We start from the raw sequence: 22,024 nt of genomic DNA on the forward strand, positions 1-22,024 counted from the left end.
TGTGACAAACACCCAGACCCACCTCTGACAGCAAGGTCACTTTCAGGGTTGTCTTTTCAGCTACCAGCCCTGCTTATCCCTGGTTTTCTCCCTCACAGGGTGAAGGACAGTCTAGAGCCCTTGTCATCGCTCAGGAGCTGCTGTCTTCAGAGAAAGCGTGAGTGCCCTAGCAGCTGCCCAGGGCTTACACACTAAGCCCTGCCCCTCCTAGCTTATCCAGGATGCAGTTAATGCAGACCTATGCCTCTTTCCTTCCACAGATATGTACAGATGCTGCAGCACTTAAGCCTGGTGAGTTCATCATTTTGATCAGCTCTAATGGTTCCTTTACGGGGCTGGACTCTGAGAAGCAGAAATCAGGGAGTGGACAGGGGTGACTGCATTTAAAGGCTTGGTGGCTCAGGCTCTGGGTCAGGCTTTTCAGGGAAGCCTGGGCCGTTGATGGATGTACTGGGCAGGATGCCTCCCTGCCTGAGTGGGGTAGGGGCTCTGGCAGAAGGCTCTGGGCGGGAGTTTGAGGATGGGGATATTTGTGTGTGTGTGTGTGTGTGTGTGTGTGTGTGTGTGTGTGTGTGTGTTTCTGTGATGCTGGGGATGGAACCTATGGCTCACAGCATCCAGGTGTGCAAGCATTGCACCACTGTGCCCAAACTTAATGCATGTGTCTTATATTTGGGTCCTTACATGGATCGTGATGTGCCTGTACAATGACAGTTGTTCAGGGAATCAAGGGGTTTTCTCAGTCACCATGATCCCCTCCTCCCTAGGAGCTCTCCATCGACGAATGCAAGTAGAAATCATTGAGGATGCAGGAGGATGCCCATGATTATGGAGAATTTGGGCAGGCTTTCCTGAGGAGATGGCTTCTGTTCAGGCTGGGTCCCAGGGAATGTTACACACGGCAAAGATGAGAGAACAGGTGTTTAGGCCTTGTGACAGCTCTCCCAAGTGTCTGAGGAGTTACAGCCCCACTGCATGCAGTTCTGCCTTGGTTCTTGATTCCCTGGCTGCATCTGCTCAGCTCATAACGGTGTCAGGGCCACCGGTGACCACTTTCAACATTTAGCAGGTGGTGATGTGTAAGTTCAGAGGAAGTGACTCGGCCCGGGTCACATAGTGATGGAGCCAAGGCAGAAATGGGTTTCCTAACACGCACTCACTTTTTTGGTGTATGATCTAATCTGCAGAGCAGAGCACCATCTCCCAGTGTCCCGCACCTCTGGTGTCCCAGACCTCTGGGTAAACCAGTTAAATATCATGCTGTTGTGCTGTGAGCAAGGAGCAACCCCATCTCTGAGTGGGGAACAGAACAACAGTCCTTTGATTTAACATGGGCAGCTGTTTGGGATTCCAGTTCTGTGTGTTATTAAACCTGAAAGTCCCCAAGAAGTATCCAGCCCTTCCCCCTTCACTCCTGAAAGGGCAGAGAAGGATGGAGCCCTGAATTCTGCTCCTTTGCCTGCTCCTGCCTGTCAGCCTCACACAGGCTGGGAGCTTTTTGTTTTATGAGACAGCTGTGTGAGTTTGTAGTGCTTGTGCTTCCTGCCAGGTGGAGAGAGGCTAAAGCTGTTGGCAATCCACAGAGCCATCCTGGGCTGGGGAGAGCCAGTAAATCACAGTTCAGAAGCTGTTTTCTGGAATTGTTCTGCCGAGCATTTATCGCATCAGAGCGGTGTGGACAGAGGTGGCAGGCACCTCACCACATGGCTCCAAGCCAGGGATGCTGGTCTTCAAGTAGACCACAGACTTGAGGATGCAGCACCCCAACCCAGTGGCCCATCCTGCTTGCTAAGGATGGCGAGTTCTCCCTCAGAGCTCTCTATCCTGCTGGAAGGGCTCCTGAGGTCATCGTGCTGCAGGAGGGGAGGGGACTTTCTGGTTTGCAGGCCTGGGATTCAGTCTCACACTTGACAAATGATCAATAGAGCTAACGTGGGGGGCCGATGCAAAGCCAAGTCACCCAGGTTGATTCCTGCTCCTCGGGGACCTAGAAGCCTCGTGATTGAGAATTGTCTTTGTATTTTTGAATCTTTGTGAAGAAAGACAGAGAAAAGCATGAGCCCTTAAAGACCCTTGTGGTCCACAAAGCCTAGAGCTTCATTTTGCTGGCCCTTGACAAAGATACTACCTTCTGTCCTTCCGGGAGCCCAGTCATCAAAGCTTCCACCCTTCTGCACATCCATCAGTGTCCTACCCAGACTTTGGCCACTCATCTCCCTCATCCCATGGCACCACATGCCACACCCACACGGCCATTCACCACTGTCCACCCACTGCTCCATTACCCATCAGCCATCTAACCATCGGCATACTGCTCCATCCCTCTCCCTCTATGCCATCGACTCACCAATCCATCCTTCCTTTCATCCGTCCATCCATCCGTCTTTCCATCCATTCACCCTTCTTTTCCCCATCCACCTACTCATCTCTTCCTTTATCCACTTATCCATGTGTTCATCCATCCTTCCCACCCTTCCCCATCCATTGTCAATCCACCTGCCAATGAATCTGTCAATTCATTCATTCCCCCTAAATACCCTCTTCTCATTCTCTCCCCTCCCCCATTCACTCTGAAATATTATAGACTGTTTGGTTGCCATTGTTACTGAAATAGGCCTTGGGGTCCCAAAGATGAAAAATCTCCATATTTGCTCTTGAGAATATCTCATTGCAGTGTGTGTGTGTGTGTGTGTGTGTGTCCTACACATATGTACATATGCTTGCATGTGTGTGTTTGTGCATGCACACACGTGTGTAGGCCTAAAGTTGAGTCATCTTTTATTTACTGAGAGAAGTTCTCTCACTGAACTGCTTATCAATCCTGGCTATTCTCGCTAGCTGATTCACCCCAGGGGCATCCCTTGTCTTCTGCTTCTCAAGTGCTGGGATTACAGGTGACCACGGCAACTGCTTGGCTTTAATATGGGTTCCAGGGATCCAAATTCTAATCTTCAGGCTGTGCCATAAGCATTTTACCCATGAGCCATTTCTCCAGCCTGACAAATGTCATTTTTGTTAAAGGAGAGGATGGAGGTGGGAAGACACCACACTTACGTCTCTCGGCATAAATGGAATTTGCAGGGCTGTATTTTTGTGTGGAATCTACAGGGGCATGATGAGAACAGGCTTTCCACTTTGAAATCCAGGAAGGCTTAGAGAAGAGGTGCCATGAACATGGGTGGGCTTGGAGGGAGGGATTCTACCAGGTGCAGAAGGTGGGGTGGTCGGCCTGGGCAGGGGCGTGGAGCCTGAAGATATATGACGTGGGGTTTGAATGGCGTATCAACTGTGGTTGTTTCAAAGAGGAAGGACCCCAAACCAAGATGAGCAGGTTGCAGAGCCCCGCTGTCTGGGGGTCAAGATGTTTTTCCTCATGTGTGGTGAGTTGGTGTTTTGAACAGCACTGGCCTCAGTCACCTTTGTTTCTGTTTTCTCATTTATAACGAAATTTCACCTAGTAGAAGCTGTTAGTTCCTCTCAGGGCTCCATCCTCTGGACAAAGGCTCTCCAGACTGCTAGTGGGGAGCAAATGGGAAAGTGGCTGCTGTCAGGTCCTCTGAGAGAAGTCCTAGAACCGGGAAGAACTGGAGAACTGGTGTCTGGCCCGTGCGGCCCTTGGCACCTCCTTCTACACTTCTGCGCTCCATCTTTCCTCCCTGCCTTCCGGCTGCCCCTAAAGTGCTGTGGGCTGTCCTGCAGCTGTGCCTGCTCTTCCATTGGCTCAGAAGTTCCATCACTTGATTGCCAGTGTCTTCTCTTCACTCAGGTCTCAGCCCAGGGGGTGTCAGGGGGCGTCAGGGAACAAGCATGTCCAGGACTCAGTGATATGGAGTAGCATGCTCCTACTCCGCTCAAAGTTCCCGTGCCATTTTTCCCCACAGGTCTCAGTGAAGTCCCCAAGTCATCTTGTTTTCAGACCCTCTATCCCAGAGATTTTCACAAAGCTTGGTAAAAACTCATCTCTGCTCAGTAACATCTGGGCCCTAACCCAGGAGATTCAAAGACCTGCATTAACTTGATGGCTGGGGTCTGCAGTCTCCTGTAGGTGTCTTCACATACACATCTGGTGGAAGATGGTAGCTACTGTCTGGGGCCTCAGCTGGGCCTGTGGCCAACAAACTTACCTATGCCCTCTCCTCGTGGTATCCAAATAGGCGCGTCTGGGCTTCCTCCCAGCCAGTGGCTGGGTGCCAAGAGTGATTGTCCCAAGAGAAAGCCCAGAGGAAGTGCGTGCCATTTTTATGGCCCAGGCTTGGAAGTCACGTAGCGCCACTTCCGCCATACTCCACTAGTGGAGACAGTTTTAGAGGTCCACCCAAGTTCAAGGGCACGGGATATAATCTGTACCCACTCTGGGAGGATTATCAAGCACACATTGCATAAATATCCTGTAGGAGATACTGTTGTGGTCATTTTTGGAAAACATAATTCACCATAGATGCCTTTTCAAAATGATTTTGTGTCTCTTAGGAACTGTGTTTGATTTCTAGTAACAAAACTTCAAATATGGCAGCTTAAGTGGCTTAGAGGTTATCCTCACTCACATGGAGTCAGCCCAGGAGGAGGAGCTCCCAGGTAACACTGGAGGTTCTTCCACAGCTCAGAAACTACATGTTTTTCATAGTTTCCTTGTGAACATGGATAGCTGCTGTAACCTTCATACCCATATCCCATTCAACCCCTGCATCATATATCTTTCAGGCAGAAAGTAGAGGAAGGAGAAAACCAAGTTTCTGACTCCCAGCAGGCGCTGGTTCCCTTGAAGATGCCTAGGGTACCACTGGACAGCTTCTTCCTGTGGCTTGTCAGCGCCTCAGGAGGAAGCCAGAGCAAATAGGAGTCGGTGGGCAAAGCTAAGTACGACTCACTGGCTGGACTTCTTTGTGTCTGTTAGGGAGCTCAGCTGGAGGAGAGGATAGTAGGTACCCCAGAAAATCCCTCCCTGTTCCCAGTCTGCTGGGGGTAGGTGAGTCTCCTGCTCTACACAGATCGAATCTGTGCGTAGGTGAGAAGAGCTTCCTTCAGGGTAGCGCTTTGGCAGCTTCCACTACCCTTAGCATTTGGCAGCAGCCAGTGTTGGCAGCAGAAACAGGTGGAACCCCCCACCCCCAACGCTACTCTCCTGCCTCAAGTCGGATCTCTGGTGTAGACCTAGGAAGTGGAAGTGGGTGTTGTCTCTTAAAGAAAATAGCAGGTTTCAGACCGAAGAGATTGACCCAGTGGTTAAGAGCACCTGTTATTCTTGCAGAGGAACTTGGGGTTCAATTCCCAGCACACACATTGGGGTTCACAACTGTCTGTAATTCTAGTTTCTGGGGATCCTATGTCCTCTTCTGGCACTGCATACACATGCTATGCAGACTACAAGCATTCCTACACATACAATAAACAGAAATCTTTAAAAACAAAAAAAGGAAGGAAGGAAGAAAGAAAGGAAGGAAACAAGGAAGGTTCATAAAAAGGCAGGTGAGATGAAATTGTGCCTCAGGGAAGTTAGAGGCTCTCAGCCACAGGCAGCCAGGACAAGGTCCTGAGATGAACATTAGGAGAGATAGCCATCACATGTGGTGTAATCAGGGACCTGAAGAAAGAGAGACAGCTCCTTAGTTCTTCCGTTCCCAAAATACAGAAGAACTGTCATATTGTACCGGGGCAGCATCAGAAGGGAGTGGGAGCCTTCAGTCTCATAGGACAAGGGAGTTTTGACTCTTGTGGGTTTGAGGTGTGTTTGGTGGGAGGTAAGTTCCAAATCCCATCCTGTGCACTAGAAGCCAAAGAGGCACTGATAAATTTAGCTGTAACCCAAGGCTGACTTGGATCTGGGCAGTGGGAAGGGATAGACTTTCCATGCAGATGCTGTGGGCAGGGAGAGAACGCAACTCTGTGAGAACTGCAAGCTCACAGTCACTCTCTGTTCTTGGCCCTCAGAGAAAGACTGCAGCCCCTGCAGCCTGACTTTGGGGACAGGGAGCAGGACATAGCTGAACTGTGATCTGACACTGGGTACTTCTCAGCCCTGTGGCTGCAGCTTTGGTTATACCTCTGGGCCCAGGGACCTGGAATTCCCCAGCTCTTGTCAGTGGCTGGTGTGATAACTGCTGGCCCAGTGTATCTAAGAGCCTTCATTGTTAAGGTCACCAATTCTGCTGCTGCCACCACTGTGGTTGGTCACTGCCCCTTCAAATGACTGCTCTGTTGACACTCTCACAGGTAATATGAGCCCCAGGCTCTGCCACCAATGCTGTAGCTCCCATCTCTTCTGCTGCCCTTGAAGCCCAAAGCCAAGGAAACCTCAGAGCACCACCATTTCTAGAACTCAGCCTCATAGCCCACTCTTCTGTGGCTGTGGGTGTTACTGCTGGCTGGGCACTGCCACTATCTGCCCTACAGGTGGGACATCACAGGAGGGCATTTCTAGTGGCTCTCTGATGACCTGGGCAGTCTGTTTCTATAGCCAGAGAGGTGTTTGCACTAACCACAGCAGACCTTTGTGTAAATGGATCACTGTACTTTAACAAGTCACACAGCACCACTCCTTTCATACCATTCACAGTAGCCCATAAACCCAGGGATAGCTCTCACTCTCTGTTATTCTAGGAAATGGTTTGGGGTCTGATAGGATTCATGGGACTTATAATTGGGAAAGTCCTTGGTAAACTTTAAGACACAACTTAAGACTGTTGTGGCTGTGGGTACATGTACAGGAGCTCAATTTCTGTAGCCACTATCATCTCGTGGCTTCCTCATGGGGTCTCTGGGCTGCTTGGTGCTTGGCAGGCTGGCAATTTGATTGACAGTTCTCTGCTCAAGGTAGCCAGGACACCCACTGAGCCCACCGCCAACCAAGGAGTCAAGTAGTCCATCTCCCAACATTGTGTTTGTTTACAGGAAGATAAACATCAATAGGACTTAAAACATGAACTTGTTGAAAGCATTGTTTTAGCTATGTTTATTAGTGTGCATCCGACAATGCTTACCTCCTGCCCAGCACCCCAAGGACACACGGGCTCTCCTTACCTGTCTCATCCCCATGGTAGTAGCTTAATAGATGGCTTCCGAGCCACAGGCTCTCCACAGCTACCTCCTTTCTCCCACTTTGCTCCAAAGCCACAGTGATGGGTGGGCAGAAGAGTTTCCAAGGGCAGGTGGCCAGACCTTCCTCTCCTGTACTGTTTCATGCTTCTTATTGCCCCTGGTACCTTCCTGGCTGGCACTTCCACACCCCATGCATTTGTTGACCCGTTCCTGTAGGTTTTCGGGATTCTTTCTAACTTAGCCCTCCGTCACAGCACAGGATTGCTTTGCCTCATGGTTGTGGTTCCCCAGACTCCCGCTGCTGCTGGTTTTCTGGTTCTGTGCTGGGAAGATGCATTTCTCTGACTTTCTTAGATGGATTGGGACTTGTGTTACAACACAAGGCCACCATGGGCTGGGGACTATGCCATTTGTCATTTGTGCTTGGCCCAGGTGGCTCTCTCTTTGGGGGCTGTGTTGCTTGAGCCCTTTGAGGTCAGTGTGGTTTTTGAGTGTACTTCTCTGGCTGGACATCTGTCCCATGCTCTCCCTCATGGAGAGTAGGTGGCCTGAGAAGAGGCAATGCCTAGTGGGAACACCATGAACATAGGGTGGGACACTTCTGAAGTGTGCAGCCCAGTTTTCCTGGTGTAGGGGAAGGAGTGTAGGGGAAGGTGTATCCAGGGAAGGGAGGCTTGCTACTGTAGTGATCAGCATGCGCATAGGCCCTGAGGCCAGCGGGGTGAGCCTGTTGGGAATTGAGAGATGTCCCCAGCCAGGTGGAGGGTGTTATGAGAAAGCTAAGACCAGCAGGAAAGGGCAGGTAGAGAGCCTCTCGCCATATGAAGCTTCATTCATAATGTCTGAGAAGCTGTTGGTAACTCCAGGAAGAAGTACTGTGGCATGCTGGGAAAGGCCACCAACTCTGTGCCCTTAGTGACTGACTATGTGGTGAGGGGCTGGACTGACCCCAGGGAGGTAGGGGAATGGGGTTCTGTAGTGGCCATGCAAGCAGAGCAGACATGATGTAAGGTGAAGGACTCCGGAGGAAGGCCCAAACATGGTGGGCATGACTGGGGACATGGCTGAGGAAGTAAATGGATGTGGTCTCTCCAGGGAAGACATAGATGAGGTAGAGCTTGGGTACCCTGAGCAGGATAGAAGTTTTGGCTGAGGCCACAAGTAGGTATATGATTCAGGATTTGTGGGTCTCTGACTGAGAACACTGTTCCCTCTCCCAGGTGGTGTGAACTGCAGTAAAGTATCTGGAACCTTCTGGTCAGGGCTGATCCCACTGGTGACCCTCTCGGGGTCCTCAAGGCAAACTCAGGGTCTGCAGGACTTATGAGTTTACTTATCAGCATGTGGCACTGTCTTCCTACCCATCCCCCATCTTTCCCCCAGACAGCTCCTCCTCCATAGGCCAAGTCAGTATCCAAGATGACAGGCCTGACAGGGTCAGTGACTGCTATGTGCCAACCCTTCACATGTTGTCTCATTTGATTGCACATTATATATCTGTAAGAGATAACAGAGTACAGGCCCAGATATTGCGTCTCAGAGAAGGTGAGTGACTTTCCCTGGGTCGCACAGCTAGGGTGAAATAGTGCCAGCATTTTCTGACTACAGAGCCCTGGGAAGGAAAGTGGCGTCCCTATGACCTGGAGGAACAATGTCAGGGAAGGCTTTTTGAGGAGATGGGTCTTGACTAGCAGAAAGCAGGGACGAACCTAAGGGATCAACTCCAGAGGGAGGGTGTGGAGACATTGAACCATCTAGGAAATAACTTCATGTCATATGTCAGCTCTCATAGGGACTCAGAGCCCTGGTGACCCAGGTGGGCAAGCATAGGGAAGAAATTTAAGAAAGGATGCCCTCGTGGGGCTGAGTGGCAGCAGGAAATTCTGGGGACCAAAGGTTAGCCCAGACAACCTCCTCAACTGGCTATGCCTGTCTCCTCCTTATCTTACCTCCCTGCCTGTGGTCACTATTAGGAAATTGTTGTTTTCATTGTGGTCATTTGGAGATAGGATCTCATTGTATTGCTCAAGCTGTCCTCGAACTCATGACCCCCTACCTCAGCCTCCTAATGTGTGCTCCGCTGTGTCCTGCTAGGAATTATGTTTTAACTTAGCAGATAAAACCCTCCTTCTATCTTTTGGGTCTTGCTGTTTCCTCAAGGCGTACTGAGATCACTGCCATCTTGGAAGTTTTAGGGGGAACACATTTTAGCTCAACAAGGAACCATGATTGCTCTCTCCATGGTTAGCAAGGGATGAAGCAGGGGCCACAGGGAGACCCATGGAGAAGGCCAGGGCCTGCGCAGGTGCTCGTGCCTCCTGTGTGTCCGTGCTGCTCTTCCTTCCTCCATAACCCTGATCACCGAGGCAGTAGGTAACCCTGGGAGGGCTTAGAAAAAAGACGCCAAAAAAAAAAAAAAAAAAGTATGGTATTCCGATTGGGCTACCATCCCCAAGGAGAGTCTGAAAACTGATTGCTTTTAAAATATATTCTTGTAGCTTGCCTGTACTAAGTGAATTAATTTTAACAGTAGAGCTCATGTATGTGTGCAAGACAGACAGACACAGCTTCCATCATTAAAAAAAAAAAAAAAATGTCTGTCCCTGCCAATGACAGAGGTCACTAGGGTATATGCATTAGCGCTCCAGGCCATCTAGTTAGTATTTTCTACAAATGTACCTGTTCTGGGCATTTAATTTAAATGGAATCTTTGTGGTTGGTTTCTTTCCCCTAGCATATGCTGTCAGGGTTCCCCCATCTTTGCATGCATTAGTACTTCATCCATTGAACGCTGAGTCGTCCTTTGTGGATGTAGCACAGTCTGTACCTTAAGCAGAGGATGGGTGTTTGGGTTCTTACTTGTGTGTAATGGTAAACTGCAGGGAGCTTGTATGTCAGCAGTTCTCTTGGGCTCACACCTGGGTCTCACAGTGACTCTGTAATCTTTTAAAGGGTCACATGGTCTTTCCTAGTCACCCTGGATTAAAAGGGCTAATCACCCAAATCTTCCAAGTCCTGCCTGGTGAACCAGTGAGTCTGTTGGAGTTACTTAAGGAACTAGAAGAGGGGACAACGTGTGGTCTTCAAATCCTGCATGGCACGGGCTAGCAGCAGCTAATGCTAAAGGAACATGGCTGACTCAAGATCAGCTGCATCACCAAAAAGTCCCACCCAAGAGTGGGCAGTGACTCTCAGAAGCTGCTTTACCAGAGTCTCCTGTGTAGCTTGCAGACAACTCTGCCACTGAAGCATCTCTGCTCCCTGTCTATCATTCACAGCTTTCGTGTGGCTTATATAGCCTCAGCTCTGCTTTCTTGAGAGTCCCAAGTCTTTGTTTCTTGAATTTCAAGAGCTGTATGAGGCTCCCACAGAAGGGATTGGCTCAGTGCAGGGGATGCAGGTACACACCCTCATCCCACAGGCCTCCGGTCTCTACTTGTAATGCCAGTTACTGTGAGCTCGTGAGCCTGGCAGGTGTGGGCTTGGTTTTGCATGTTTCCCTAAGCTCACATGGTACAGAGTATCTTTTCTTGAGCTCCTTGACCATCATATCTGACCCTTTGGAGACTTGTCTTTTAAAGCTTTTTGCCCAGTTTTCTTTTGGGTAGTAAGTCCTTTTTCTTGTAACCATGTAAGTAGGTCTATTATCAAACAGAATTTACAAACATTTTCTCTCATTCTTTAGGTCTTCTTTATTCCTTTTCAAGCTCTACCCATCCATCCATCCACCCATCCATCCATCCATCCATCCATCCATCCATATTAGGTGGAACCCTGTATCTTAAGTGTGCTAGACAAGTGCTCTACCGTGGAGCTATGTCCCGGTCCTTGTCTTTACTCTCTTGATACTGCCCGGGGTGTATAAGAAAGCAGTCTAATAGAGCCATGAGGAGCAAGCCAATAAGCAGCACTCCTCCATGGCCTCTGCTTCAGTTCCTGCCTCCAGGTTCCTACCCTAAGTTTTCCAGATGATGGACTGTAAGCTGTAAATTGAAAGAAACCCTTTCTATCCTAAGTTGCTTCTGGTCATGGTTTTATCACGGTAATAGAAAACAAACTAGAACAAGTGACAAAGTGTAGTCTTCAAATCATGTACGGCAAGGGATAGCAACAGCTAATGCTAAAGTAATGTTTTAGCCACATCCTGTGAGAAAAGCTGAGTTTCCCCTGTTCTCCCCGCTCCCCCATCCTTAGGATGCTGTGAGTTAATGCCTGTGTTCGATCTAAGGGGAGAAAGTGACAAAGGGCGTGTCAGGCTCCTTCTTACCTTAGACTAGACAAGAAGAGAAGTCAGGAGCAGTGTGGGCCTGTGTACTGGAGGCTTTCCACAGAGATCTCTGGACCGGCCTGGTGTGAGGGTTCAAGCAAAGGGGAGAGAGTGTGAGCAGGAAGGGGGAGTTGTTTCCGCCGCCTCCCCTGCTGCAGCTGGCTCCACCTCAGTCTCCTCAGTTGCTGTCTCATGCTCCACATAGCCCTGTGCCCTGAGCTGAGTTGGGCTGGGCTAGGCCTAGAGAGGTCAGTCAGCTTATTAGATAGCAAGGAGTGTGGGGCGGGGGTGAGGAAGGAGGGAGGGGGAGATTCAGGTACAGCTCTTATGACAGAAGCTGACTGAGTAGTTCTTGCACACCTTTGTTCCTTCTGGATAAAATTCTTATGTACAATTCTGGGGTGAGACAGGATCTGACAGCAGGTCATTGGCTTGGTCTGAGAGCTTGGGGATACCTGTGGAACGGCTTGGGGTGCTGCTCCTTTGTGACTGATAGCCACAGTCCACTCTACAGGGAATTGTGGGGAGGGGGGGGGGGAGTAGCTATGTGACAGGAGCCAGAGGCCCACAGAGTGTGGCCAAACCCCTGCCATCACTTGCAGGTGACAGTCATCTTCTGGGTCACTGGGATTTTAAGTCTGAGCTCGACCAGAGATCAGGTTGCCTAACAGACTCAGCAGCCCACAGAGCAGGTCGGTACACAGGTGCCTGACACAGACTCCTGTGGGCCTCTGTGCCTCTGTGTGTGTGTGTGTGTGTGTGTGTGTGTGTATTGGGGGATGGTGTCTCATGTAGCTTAAACCTGCCTCAAACTCTGTTGTAGTCCAAGATAACCTTAAACATCTGATCTACTGCATCTTTTATTTTTAAATTTTGAAAGTATACTTTGTGTGTGTGTTTGTACATATCTAAGTGTTATGAGTGTGTATGTGTGTATACACATTCATGTCACTGTACACATGTGGAGATCAGAGGACAATTAATGGGATCAGTTTTCTTCTTCCAATCTGTGGGTCTCAGGAGTCGAACTTGTCATGCTTGGCAGAAGATGTCTTAACCCACTGAGCCATCCCATTGGTCCTGCTCTGCCTTCTTAAAGTTCCATTTTTGAGGAACTAGAAAGTAAGGACTATGTATTTTCTTAGAGAAAGAATCACTGACTAATTCCTTGTCTTGTAAAAGAAGGGCACCAGCCAAGTCACCACAGCTTGGCACTGCTCTGTGTGAATAGCAAATACAGCCATATACCAAGTGGGTACAAGCCGGCCTTCCTGGTCCACAGGTGACAGTGTGGAGCCAATGACACTGGCCTCAGCTCTTGTAGCTGCCTCTATGCAGGTCAGGGATCTGGAGCCTCAAGGGCCCTCCATGCATAACAGGCCTCTGGGGTTGCAGGATTTCCATGGAGCTGTCCTGAGGGCCTTGGAGAACATAGAGCAAGAGGGCAGAGAGCCACTGGCCCAGGAGGAGCTGCGGCAGGGCCTACGGGAGCTCCCAGCTATCTGTGACCTTCACCAGGGCATCCTGGAGAGCCTGGAGCAGAGGCTGGGGGATTGGTGAGCAGCCTGGGGTCCCACACCCCACTTATGCCACCTAGGGGTGGGGGGACAGACAAAAACCTCCACAAATGCAAAACGCTGTCTCCAGGTGACAAACAGGGAGCCCAGCGACAGGTGGTAAGTTGTGTGCACCCCAAGCGAAACTGCCTTTAGAACCCCTCCTCTCACCCTTCGCCTGTCCCAAGGCTGACTTCTCATTGCCTGTCCTCTCCCTAACAGTGGGGAGGGCCAGCCGCAGGTGGCCGACATCTTCCTGGCCTGTGAACAGGAGTTTGAACATCATGCGGCACACATCCTGCAATTTGACAGGTACCTGGGGCTGCTCGCCGAGAGCTGCCTACTCTCATCCCGGCTGGCCACCACCGTCCGGGAATTTGAGGTGGGTCCTGGATCTTTAGAGACCCTGCTGCAAACAGGTATTGGGGCCCAGGCAGGGGAACATGGAGAGACTTAAGAGAAGTAAATGAGACATACAGGAGGAATGAGCTAGGCAGTAGGTGGGGAGACCCAGCAGGAGCTACAATGCCCACCTGACAGGAGGGGAACCCAGAACAGAATGACCCCTGCTAGGCAGTGGGTGGCTAGGCCACAGGAGAGTCTTACAATTACTTCTCCCATTGCTACCAACCAAGCACAGGCCCAGTCAATGGATAACCAAGGAAATGGTTAGCACTGCCCACAAGCTGGAAGCCTAGCTCCTGAGAGGGCACAGGGGAGCTTACCTCTGTTACTGATGTTGGGCACAATAGGACCTCAGAGAAGTGACTGAGCATGACCGTGAACCTGGGGGGGGGGGGGGATGATTCACGAGGGCTTCCTGGAGGAAGACAGCCTGGGTTTGACAATGTGGGAGATTGCAGCTGGTCAGAAAGCAGGACGAGGGTGGCCTGTGGGTGGCGGGGTCTCTGACATCATCTCTCCTCCCTCTCCAAGCAGCAGAGTTCACAAGGGGGCGGCCAGAACATGAAGCATCGCATGTTGCGTGTCGTCCAGCGCCTCTTCCAGTACCAAGTGCTGCTCACTGGTGAGCCATTTGGGCCCAGGCGGACTGAGGTGGGGTAACATGGGAATAAGGACCTCCCTTCATGTGTGTAAGCAGGTGTGGGGACGATGGCACTGCTCCAGATCCCCAGGGCCCCACAGATTCAGCCTTGCTCACCCCATCCCCAAACCCAGAAACCTAGTGGCACCCTCACCGTGCATTTCCTAAATCAGCTGACATCTTGGAAAAGCTGCCTTCCTAGGTGAGACGAGTGGGCGTTCTACCTCAGGTCTGTGCCGCCCCTGACACTTTGTTGCATCCTGCTTCTTGAGGCCTGTCCTTCCCAGCTCTGTGACAGCTCTCCAGCCTCCCTCTCGCCTTCTGTCCCTTTGCCACTCTGGCTGCCTCTTCTCTTTAGCCTATCGGTGAATAACTCTTCGTCACTGTTCTTCTGCTGTGAAGAGACAGCATGGCCAAGGCAGCTCTTCTAAGAGAAAGATTTAGTTAGGGGCTGGATTGCAGTGTCAGAGGTTTAGTCCATTATCAGCATGGCAGGAAGTGTGGTAGACATGGTGCTGAAGGAGCTCAGAGCTAGTCACGGGTCTATGACTAGCAGGCAGGCAGGCAGGCAGGCAGGCAGGCAGGCAGGCACTTGGCTTGGCATGAACTTTTGAGCCATCAAAGCCCACTTCCAATAACACACTTCCTCCAACAAGGCCACACCTCAGAATCCTTCCGATCCGTCTCATAAATAGTGCCACTCTCTGGTGACCAAGCATGCAAACATACAAGCCTATGGGTGGGTGGACGGACATTCTCATTCAAACCACCACAGTAGCCTCTCAGGGCTCAGGCTCAGGCCCGCCCTCCCTGTCTTGTAGATTATCTGCCCCCCATCCCGCCACCTCTGTGCGGAGCTCCACTCACTGTATACGGTCTCCCACATAGAATCAGTCCCTATCCTGTTCATGCAACTCCCACAGTTGTCCTTCTGACACCCCGTGTGGGGCAGGGCACATGCAGTTTCATGGGTCACAAGGAAATTGTGCTGGGATTGAGGTCTAAAGAATCCATTCATTCAATTGATGAAGTAGCTACTATGTCCTGTCTATTAGCCAGCCCTCTGCTGGATGCTGGCAATGGTAGCAAATGACAGTGAAAATGGAGAGCTAGAACACTAGGACAAGGCCTGGGCTTAGCATATGCCAGGCCCTGGGTTCATCTCCAGTAGCAGTGATTTTATTTCTAAATATGCAAATATATTAAAATATATGCATATATAATATCTGTGTTGAAAATGCTACTGAAAAATACAAGTGGTTGCAGGGTCAGGGAAGGGGGCTGATGTGTTAGATACGGCAGAGAGGACCTCTCCAAGGAGGTGACATGGAGCAAAGATCTGAGCAAAGAAATGGTGCAAAGCTCTAGAAAGGATGCCAAGGGGTCCAAGGGTTGGAACAATCTTGGGATGTTCAAGGGGCAGCCTGTATGGCCAGACCTTAAGGAGCAAGGTGGCTAGCAGGGTTAGGACCATGTGTGTGGGGGGGGGGGGGTAACGCCCCTCCGTGTAATATGGACATGGAGCAGCCCAGCTGAGTATATTCTGCATATGACACCTCTAGGGTATCCCCTAGAGTCTCCTCAAGCCTCTTGAGATGACATCTACCATCCTTAGCTGGGGGGGGGTAGGGCTGGGGGACTCTGACAAGCAGAGGAAGAGAAGGTCATAGAGTTGGATGGTCCACGAAGGATGCGCTGTTTAAAATATTCATTGTTCCCTTAGCCATGCCATGTTCCCTTCTGGGTTGGTGCCTCAGCCCCTACCAGGGTGAAGCCACTGTAATACAGTCACACTGTAAGATAACGCTGTATAGCTTGTCATGTCTTGTAACCAGAAAACGATAGACAGCAAGTACTTTCTTGAGCCTGTACCCCAGAAGTATCGCCATACCAAGCACACAGCAGATCATGAACAGATGTGGGTTGAATGAGTTAGTGACTGGTAGTGGTGGCTGGGATGCTAAAAGGGTCCTGGTCTTGGGGTGAGCTAATGTGTTGAAAAAGTGGATGCCCCATTCTGGTGGAGGTCACTGTGGAGGGCAGGGGACTGCCTTGCTGGTAAAATTGACAATTGTTTCTCCCTCTCCTTCCAGATTATTTAAACAACCTGTGTCCAGACTCAGCCGAGTACGACCACACTCAGAGTAAGTCTGGAGAGACTCTAGAGGAAAGTACACCTCTTGTGTCTCCTGTACTCAATACTCAAGCTTACACCAGTGCCCAGTGTAGACCTAGAACAGCACAGCTGTGTGTGTCCCACATATGACACCTCTGTGGTATCCGACAGACTCCTCAAGTCTCTTGAGATAACCTCTGCCATCATTATCTGTGGGAACCTGGGGGTCTGACCAGCAGAGGAAGAGAGGTAACACAGTTGGGTGATCTAAGAAGTATGTGTTGTTTAAGACATTCACTGCTGTCTTAACCACGCCATGATCCCTTCTGGGCTGGTGCCTCAGCCCCTACCAGGTGGACCTGTAGTCAGCAGCCATGGAAACAGAGGCAGTCATGGAAGAGTTGGGCTCAGATTCATGGCCTATTGCTAATAATGTGAAAATCTGGTGTCATCCCATCTCCATGGCCCACCACACAGAACACAGAAGAGACACACAGGGAAGAGGCAAGGGCAGTAGAAGCCGGTCTAGTCCTCACAGAGCTGCAATCTGTCCTTTCTTCTCCAGGTGCTCTGACTCTCATCTCCAAAGTGACAGACCGTGCCAACGAAAGCATGGAACAGGGGGTAAGTCCCACCATCGGCTCCTTCTCCAGGGTGAGGTCCAAGGCCTGCTTCACTCTTCTCACCTGCCTTGTGCTACCCCACTGTCTGTCTCCTGAGGCCCTGCAAAAAAGAACCTTGGGTTCTGGCCTGACACTTGTTGTGTGAGCCTGAGGCTGAGTCCTAACCTAATGGGAGAATTCAGCAATCCATCAGTCACGTCTTTAACTAGTAGAAGAGGGTGACAGCGGTATGAACACCAAGGCATTCTCGGCAGATGTGCTACAGTGGGTACACAGAGAATCCACACAGAATAGGAAACCGAGTCTGGAGACACCGCCCATGGAAGTTGGGCCTTGAGCTCAGCAGAGCAGTGACCATGATGTAAATAACTATGGATAATGAGGGGTCACAGGATGGAGTGTTCCAAAGGTAGGGTTTAGAGGAGGTAGGATCACTTCTGATAAGAGGACATGCTGTGGAGGGCTCTGCATGCATGTGCATAGATGAGACAAGGAAGAAAGGGCCAGGGCAGAGGCTGGAGTTAGGAGATCTAGGGTACATCAGCTGTGTTTTGTCACTTAGTGTGGCTGACAGGACTAGATCTGGGAACAGGCTAGAGCTGGCCAGGGTGGGAAGCTGAAGGAACAGGCTTGAATACACAGGTTAGCTGCCGGAGCTGCTTCCAGGAGGTTCAAACTGTCACAGTCATCTGGTCCTCTTACTTCCCCCAGAGGGTCGGACCTCACTCTTTGTCACTTTGGCATCCTATGCATACAGTGAGGCTTCCTCAGTGCAGCTCTGAAAGATAAGAGATGCTTAGAGGCCAGGCCCTTGTCGCTGTAGCATCTGGTGGTGGTCTCCACATCCTGCTTCAGGAAGGCCTGTCTCTGTTGGCATGAAATGTCTCCCCTCCTCAGGGAGAGGTAAGGATCAATGCATGGTACCCATAGGAGGGATGGGGCAGCCATTCCTGACTCTCTCAAGGTGAGGCACATGCTGTGGTGGAAGACATAACTGTACGTTGGTCCCCAGTGAGCAACACTACCCACCCATTCCCTACTCCTTGGTCTCTGGTAGTGATCTCTACATTCACCTCCCGTGAGGCCAGCTTCCGCTGCAGCTTGCTCTGGAGATCAGAGGGTGCTGTCTCTCTGTGCCTGGCTTATCTCCGCTTAGCATAGTGATCTCCCGTTCTTTTGTTTAAATGACGAGATTTTATTCTTTTTCAAGCTGAACCATACTCTGTTGTGTGAACGGATGGCATTTTCTTTTCTACTTATCTGTAGACCGGCATCTATGCTTAGGTTTTTCTGCTGTTGAGAGCAGTGCTGCAGTAATCATGGGAGTGAGTGTGGATATCTATGTGAGATGCCTGTTCTGATTGCGTTAGACATATCCAGTAGGACTGCTGGATCACATAGTAGTTTTAGGGGTTTGCAGACACAGAGACACCATACCAATTGCCATAAGGTGTAACATGCTGGTATCCCACCAGGGGTCTCTGTTCCCCTCTTCTTCAGTACTGCTCCTTCTTCTGAGGGAGGTGGTGTCTCCTGGATCTGGTTTATATTTCCCAGTGGTGAGTGATGATGATGAACACCTTTGCCTACACCTGTCAGCCATGTGTATGTTGTCTTTGCAGACTCTGTAGCCAGTTGTCATTGCTGCTGCTGTTGTGATTTGTTCTGAGACAGAGATCTGCCTGTCTCTGCCTCTCATGTGCCAGGTTTAAAGGTGTGTGTCACCTCTCCTAAGCCTTAGCCTACAGTCAGACTGTACAGTTGTCACACAGCCTGTCTCCAGAATGTCTCTATCTTCCCAGACTGAAGCTCTGTCCTCCATAAACGCTACCCCCACCCAGCCCCTGCAGCCCAGCACGCTACTTTCTGAACATATTTTATTTTTTAAAACAATTTTTAAATTACAGAAAATTTTAAGAAGATAGTGCCAAGAGTTCCCACAGTTTATACTGTTTCCCTGTTGTTAGTGTTTTCTATGAACGTGGAGTCCTGGTTGTGTTAAGACCCAGTGTGGAAATGGCATCATTACCCTAAGTTCTCATAGACCCAGTGCCCTGGTCCATTATTTATCCCTTTGGTTGTTAGATCTTTGAAGGGTTCACTTACAGCCAGTTTCTCAGTTGTTCACTGACTTTGAGGACTGTGAAGGTCTTGAGGGAGCATTGTCAGGTATACTGCAGGTGCCCAGTATTGGAATCTGATGTTTTCCTCTTTATGAGACCAAAGAGTCACTATGCACAACCCACATGTAAGTTGTACTGAGAAACCTGTTCCCTCTTCCTTTAAGCTGACAACCTCCTATTATTCTGAAATCATTCATAGGAGGTATCTCTCCCCCTCAATGATGGATACAGCCCATCCTCAAATATAAACAGTCCAGTCATTTATGCTGGTAACAATTCACAGGTATTTATTTTAGCCCACATTGATTTGTTTCTCAAATAAAGAAGGATCAATGTAAAACACTTTTTAATCTTTTAATCTTTATTTATTTATTAATTATATATAAGTACACGGTAGCTGTCTTCAGACACACCAGAAGAGGGCATCCTGTCTTATTACAGATGGTTGTGAGCCACCATGTGGTTGCTGGGATTTGAACTCAGGACCTCCAGAAGAGCAGTTAGTGCTCTTAACCACCCCATCTCTCCAGCCCCAATGTAAAACATTTTTAAGCCCACAATATTATTGAATGGAAGACTTCCTTTGGCAAGAATGGCTCTGGAGTACTCTCCCAGCTGACCTGTGCTCCCCCTTAGTCTCTTGTTAATTCCTTCATTCTTTTGTCACATGTTTGCCACCTCCTTAACAAGAACGTTAGGACTTTCCAGGCTCATAGTCCTATTTCCTTCCCTGTCTTAGGATAAACTCTCTCCCCAAGGTCCCTGAATAAGAGAGAGTTGGGGGTTAAGCCCAGAGACCAAGCTCTAGGTTCGAGGAGTACTGTCCGCAGGCTCTCATTTCTGTTGGGAACTCCTGGTTGACAGAGTGAAGAAAAGGTTACGTGTCTGTGGACCTATGTATAGATGTGTGCATGGATAGTGTGGGTATTCCCATGCCTAACCGGTCTGTCCACTCCAATCACCCAGATGGCTCTAGCTGCTCTGCTTGCCAAAAGCCCTCACTCCACAAGAAAGAGCCTGCTTCCCACCATCCATCTCTCAAGCAGTTAATTGTGCAGTTTACCTTCACCTTTAAAAAAAATATTTGTCCTGGATATTAAAAGCTGGTTTGGTCCATTTTTTTCTGAGTAGCTTGAAGATAGGGCACCACTGTCTTTTGACTCACAGAGTCTCTGCTAAGAATGTCATTGTGATGGTTATGTTTGCCCTCTGTGGTGTGTGTCCTTCTCTTCTGAATGCCATGATATCTTCTCCATTAGCTGGGCACAGTAGCTCATGCTTATAATCCCAGAAGTTAAAAGGCTGAGACAGGAAGATGGCTGCAAGTTCAAGGCCAACTTAAGCTGTATAAGGTGTGTGTGTGTGTGTGTGTGTGTGTGTGTGTGTGGTTTGATTTGGGGAAGGATGAGCCAGAAGCCATGAAGACAGATCTCTAGTACACAGAGTGAAAACGGGCTGGGGACATGGCTCAGTGGCTAAAGTGCTTGCTATGAATGCATACATGAAGCTCTGCGTTCAGTCCCCCATACCCATGTAAAAGCTGGGCATGGCACCTATAATCCAATCACTGGAGACATAGATATTGGCCAGCCAGCCTAGCTGCACCAGTGAGTTCCACGGTTAGTGAGAGACTATGTCTTAAAAAAATAAAGTGGGTTACCAGGTGTGATGGCACATGTCTTTAACCCTTGGGAGGCAGAGTCAGGTGGATCTCTCTGAGTCTACATAGTGAGTTCCAGGACAGCCAGAGCTACATAGAAAGAGACTCTGTCTTAAAAAAAAAAAAAAAAAAAAAGGTGGAGGCCCACTCTGACAAAATGCAACCTATCACTGGCACTGTCACTAGAGGCAAGAAACCATGGCAAGATAGATCATAGGTCCAGCAGGGGACCCAGCACTGTTATTCCTCAACCTGGTTCAGTTCATAGCCAAACCCGTAAAGAGTTTTCATGTCTGGTATTGTAGGATGCATGTTTTTGTTTTTAATTTCCCCGAAGCCCCCTGTGAGGTCCACAGCCCCAATGAAGGTCTCTATCTGCTAATATGTGGCATCTACCTTTGCACCTGACCCTCTAACATAATAGTTGCTACGGTCCTTGGCTCAGAGCTCCAACACCTGTCACCTGTTCTGGATGTGTGGAGTGCTTTCTCCCTGAAAAATGAGTTGGGTTTGTCTTCCTGGTTTAGTATTTTAAATTTTTCATTATTTTATTATTCTATGTATATGGGTATTTGCCAGCATATAAGTCTGTTTCTCATGTATGCCTGGAGCCTGTGGAGACCACGAGAGGTCATTGGATCCCCTGGAGCTGGAGTTACACATGGTTATGAGCTGGCATATGGGTCCGTGGACTCGATCCCAGGTCCTTTGGAAGAGCAGCCAGTGTCCTCTGCTGAGCCATCTTTTCAGCCCACCCCCCCTCAACACCAACCCAACAACCTAACTTGGTTTTAGATATGTGTTCTCATGATTTTCTTCTTTAAAAATTAACATATCTTTCATTCGTTATTTGATAACTTCCTACACATAAAGATATATTTTGACCATAACTACCACAAGCTCCCTCCTAATCCTCCCAAGCATCTCCAGTATATGTCTCCCTTTGTGTTCTTTTTGTCATTGTGGTAACTCACCGAGTCTAGTTAGTTCTTCCTGCTGGAATGTTGACTGATGTTGGTGTGGTATTGGGCAGATCTCAGGCAGGTGACCGTAGATGCCGTGGGCTGATAAATGCAATGACCAGGTCACATCTGGAAGATGGCATTTCCTGGTACTCCTCTCCATCATCCTGTCCTTAGACTTTTTCTGTGACTGCCCTCCCCACCCCATAGAGTTCTCTGAGCCTTAGGAGTAAGGGGTGGATGTAGATTTCCCACTTACAACTGAGTCATTTAAACTCAGCACATTAACAGGAGTCTGACCGCTGTAGAGCGAAGCTTCTCTGACCAAGACTGAGGGCAGCATTAATTTATACATATAAACTTGAGCCATCCGGTTTTTGTCTCTAGCCGAGGACCATCCTCTGCTACAGATTGCCATATCCAGGTGGCGCAGGGAGGTAGCTAACCACCCAGGAGTGCGGAGAGGCCTGAGAACACAGATAGGACCACCGCTGCTGCTCAGAGGAACACGTTTGGGACCCTCAGGCGGGAGCCTTCTGGTTTCTGTCTCTGGATGGGGGCCATCCTCTGCCACAGATGTATAAGCATGAATAATTAGAATGTGCTTTGACAGTATTTCCATTTATCAAGGCAACAG

The 22,024-nt window shown here is 49.5% G+C and overlaps 1 protein-coding gene across 1 annotated transcript in view; it reads left to right on the forward strand.

The window, feature by feature from the left end:
• Fgd5 (FYVE, RhoGEF and PH domain containing 5) overlaps positions 1-22,024 on the forward strand; it is a 97,057-nt gene that overhangs the window by 57,952 nt on the left and 17,081 nt on the right. The window contains exons 4-10 of the mRNA XM_052174342.1: positions 99-157; positions 261-291; positions 12,698-12,858; positions 13,081-13,240; positions 13,798-13,885; positions 15,997-16,047; positions 16,585-16,643. Of these exons, the coding sequence (XP_052030302.1) occupies positions 99-157; positions 261-291; positions 12,698-12,858; positions 13,081-13,240; positions 13,798-13,885; positions 15,997-16,047; positions 16,585-16,643 (609 nt within the window). The remainder of the gene's footprint in view (positions 1-98; positions 158-260; positions 292-12,697; positions 12,859-13,080; positions 13,241-13,797; positions 13,886-15,996; positions 16,048-16,584; positions 16,644-22,024) is intronic.

This window comes from Apodemus sylvaticus, chromosome 2, assembly GCF_947179515.1.
Source record: "Apodemus sylvaticus chromosome 2, mApoSyl1.1, whole genome shotgun sequence".
NCBI lineage: Eukaryota > Metazoa > Chordata > Mammalia > Rodentia > Muridae > Apodemus > Apodemus sylvaticus.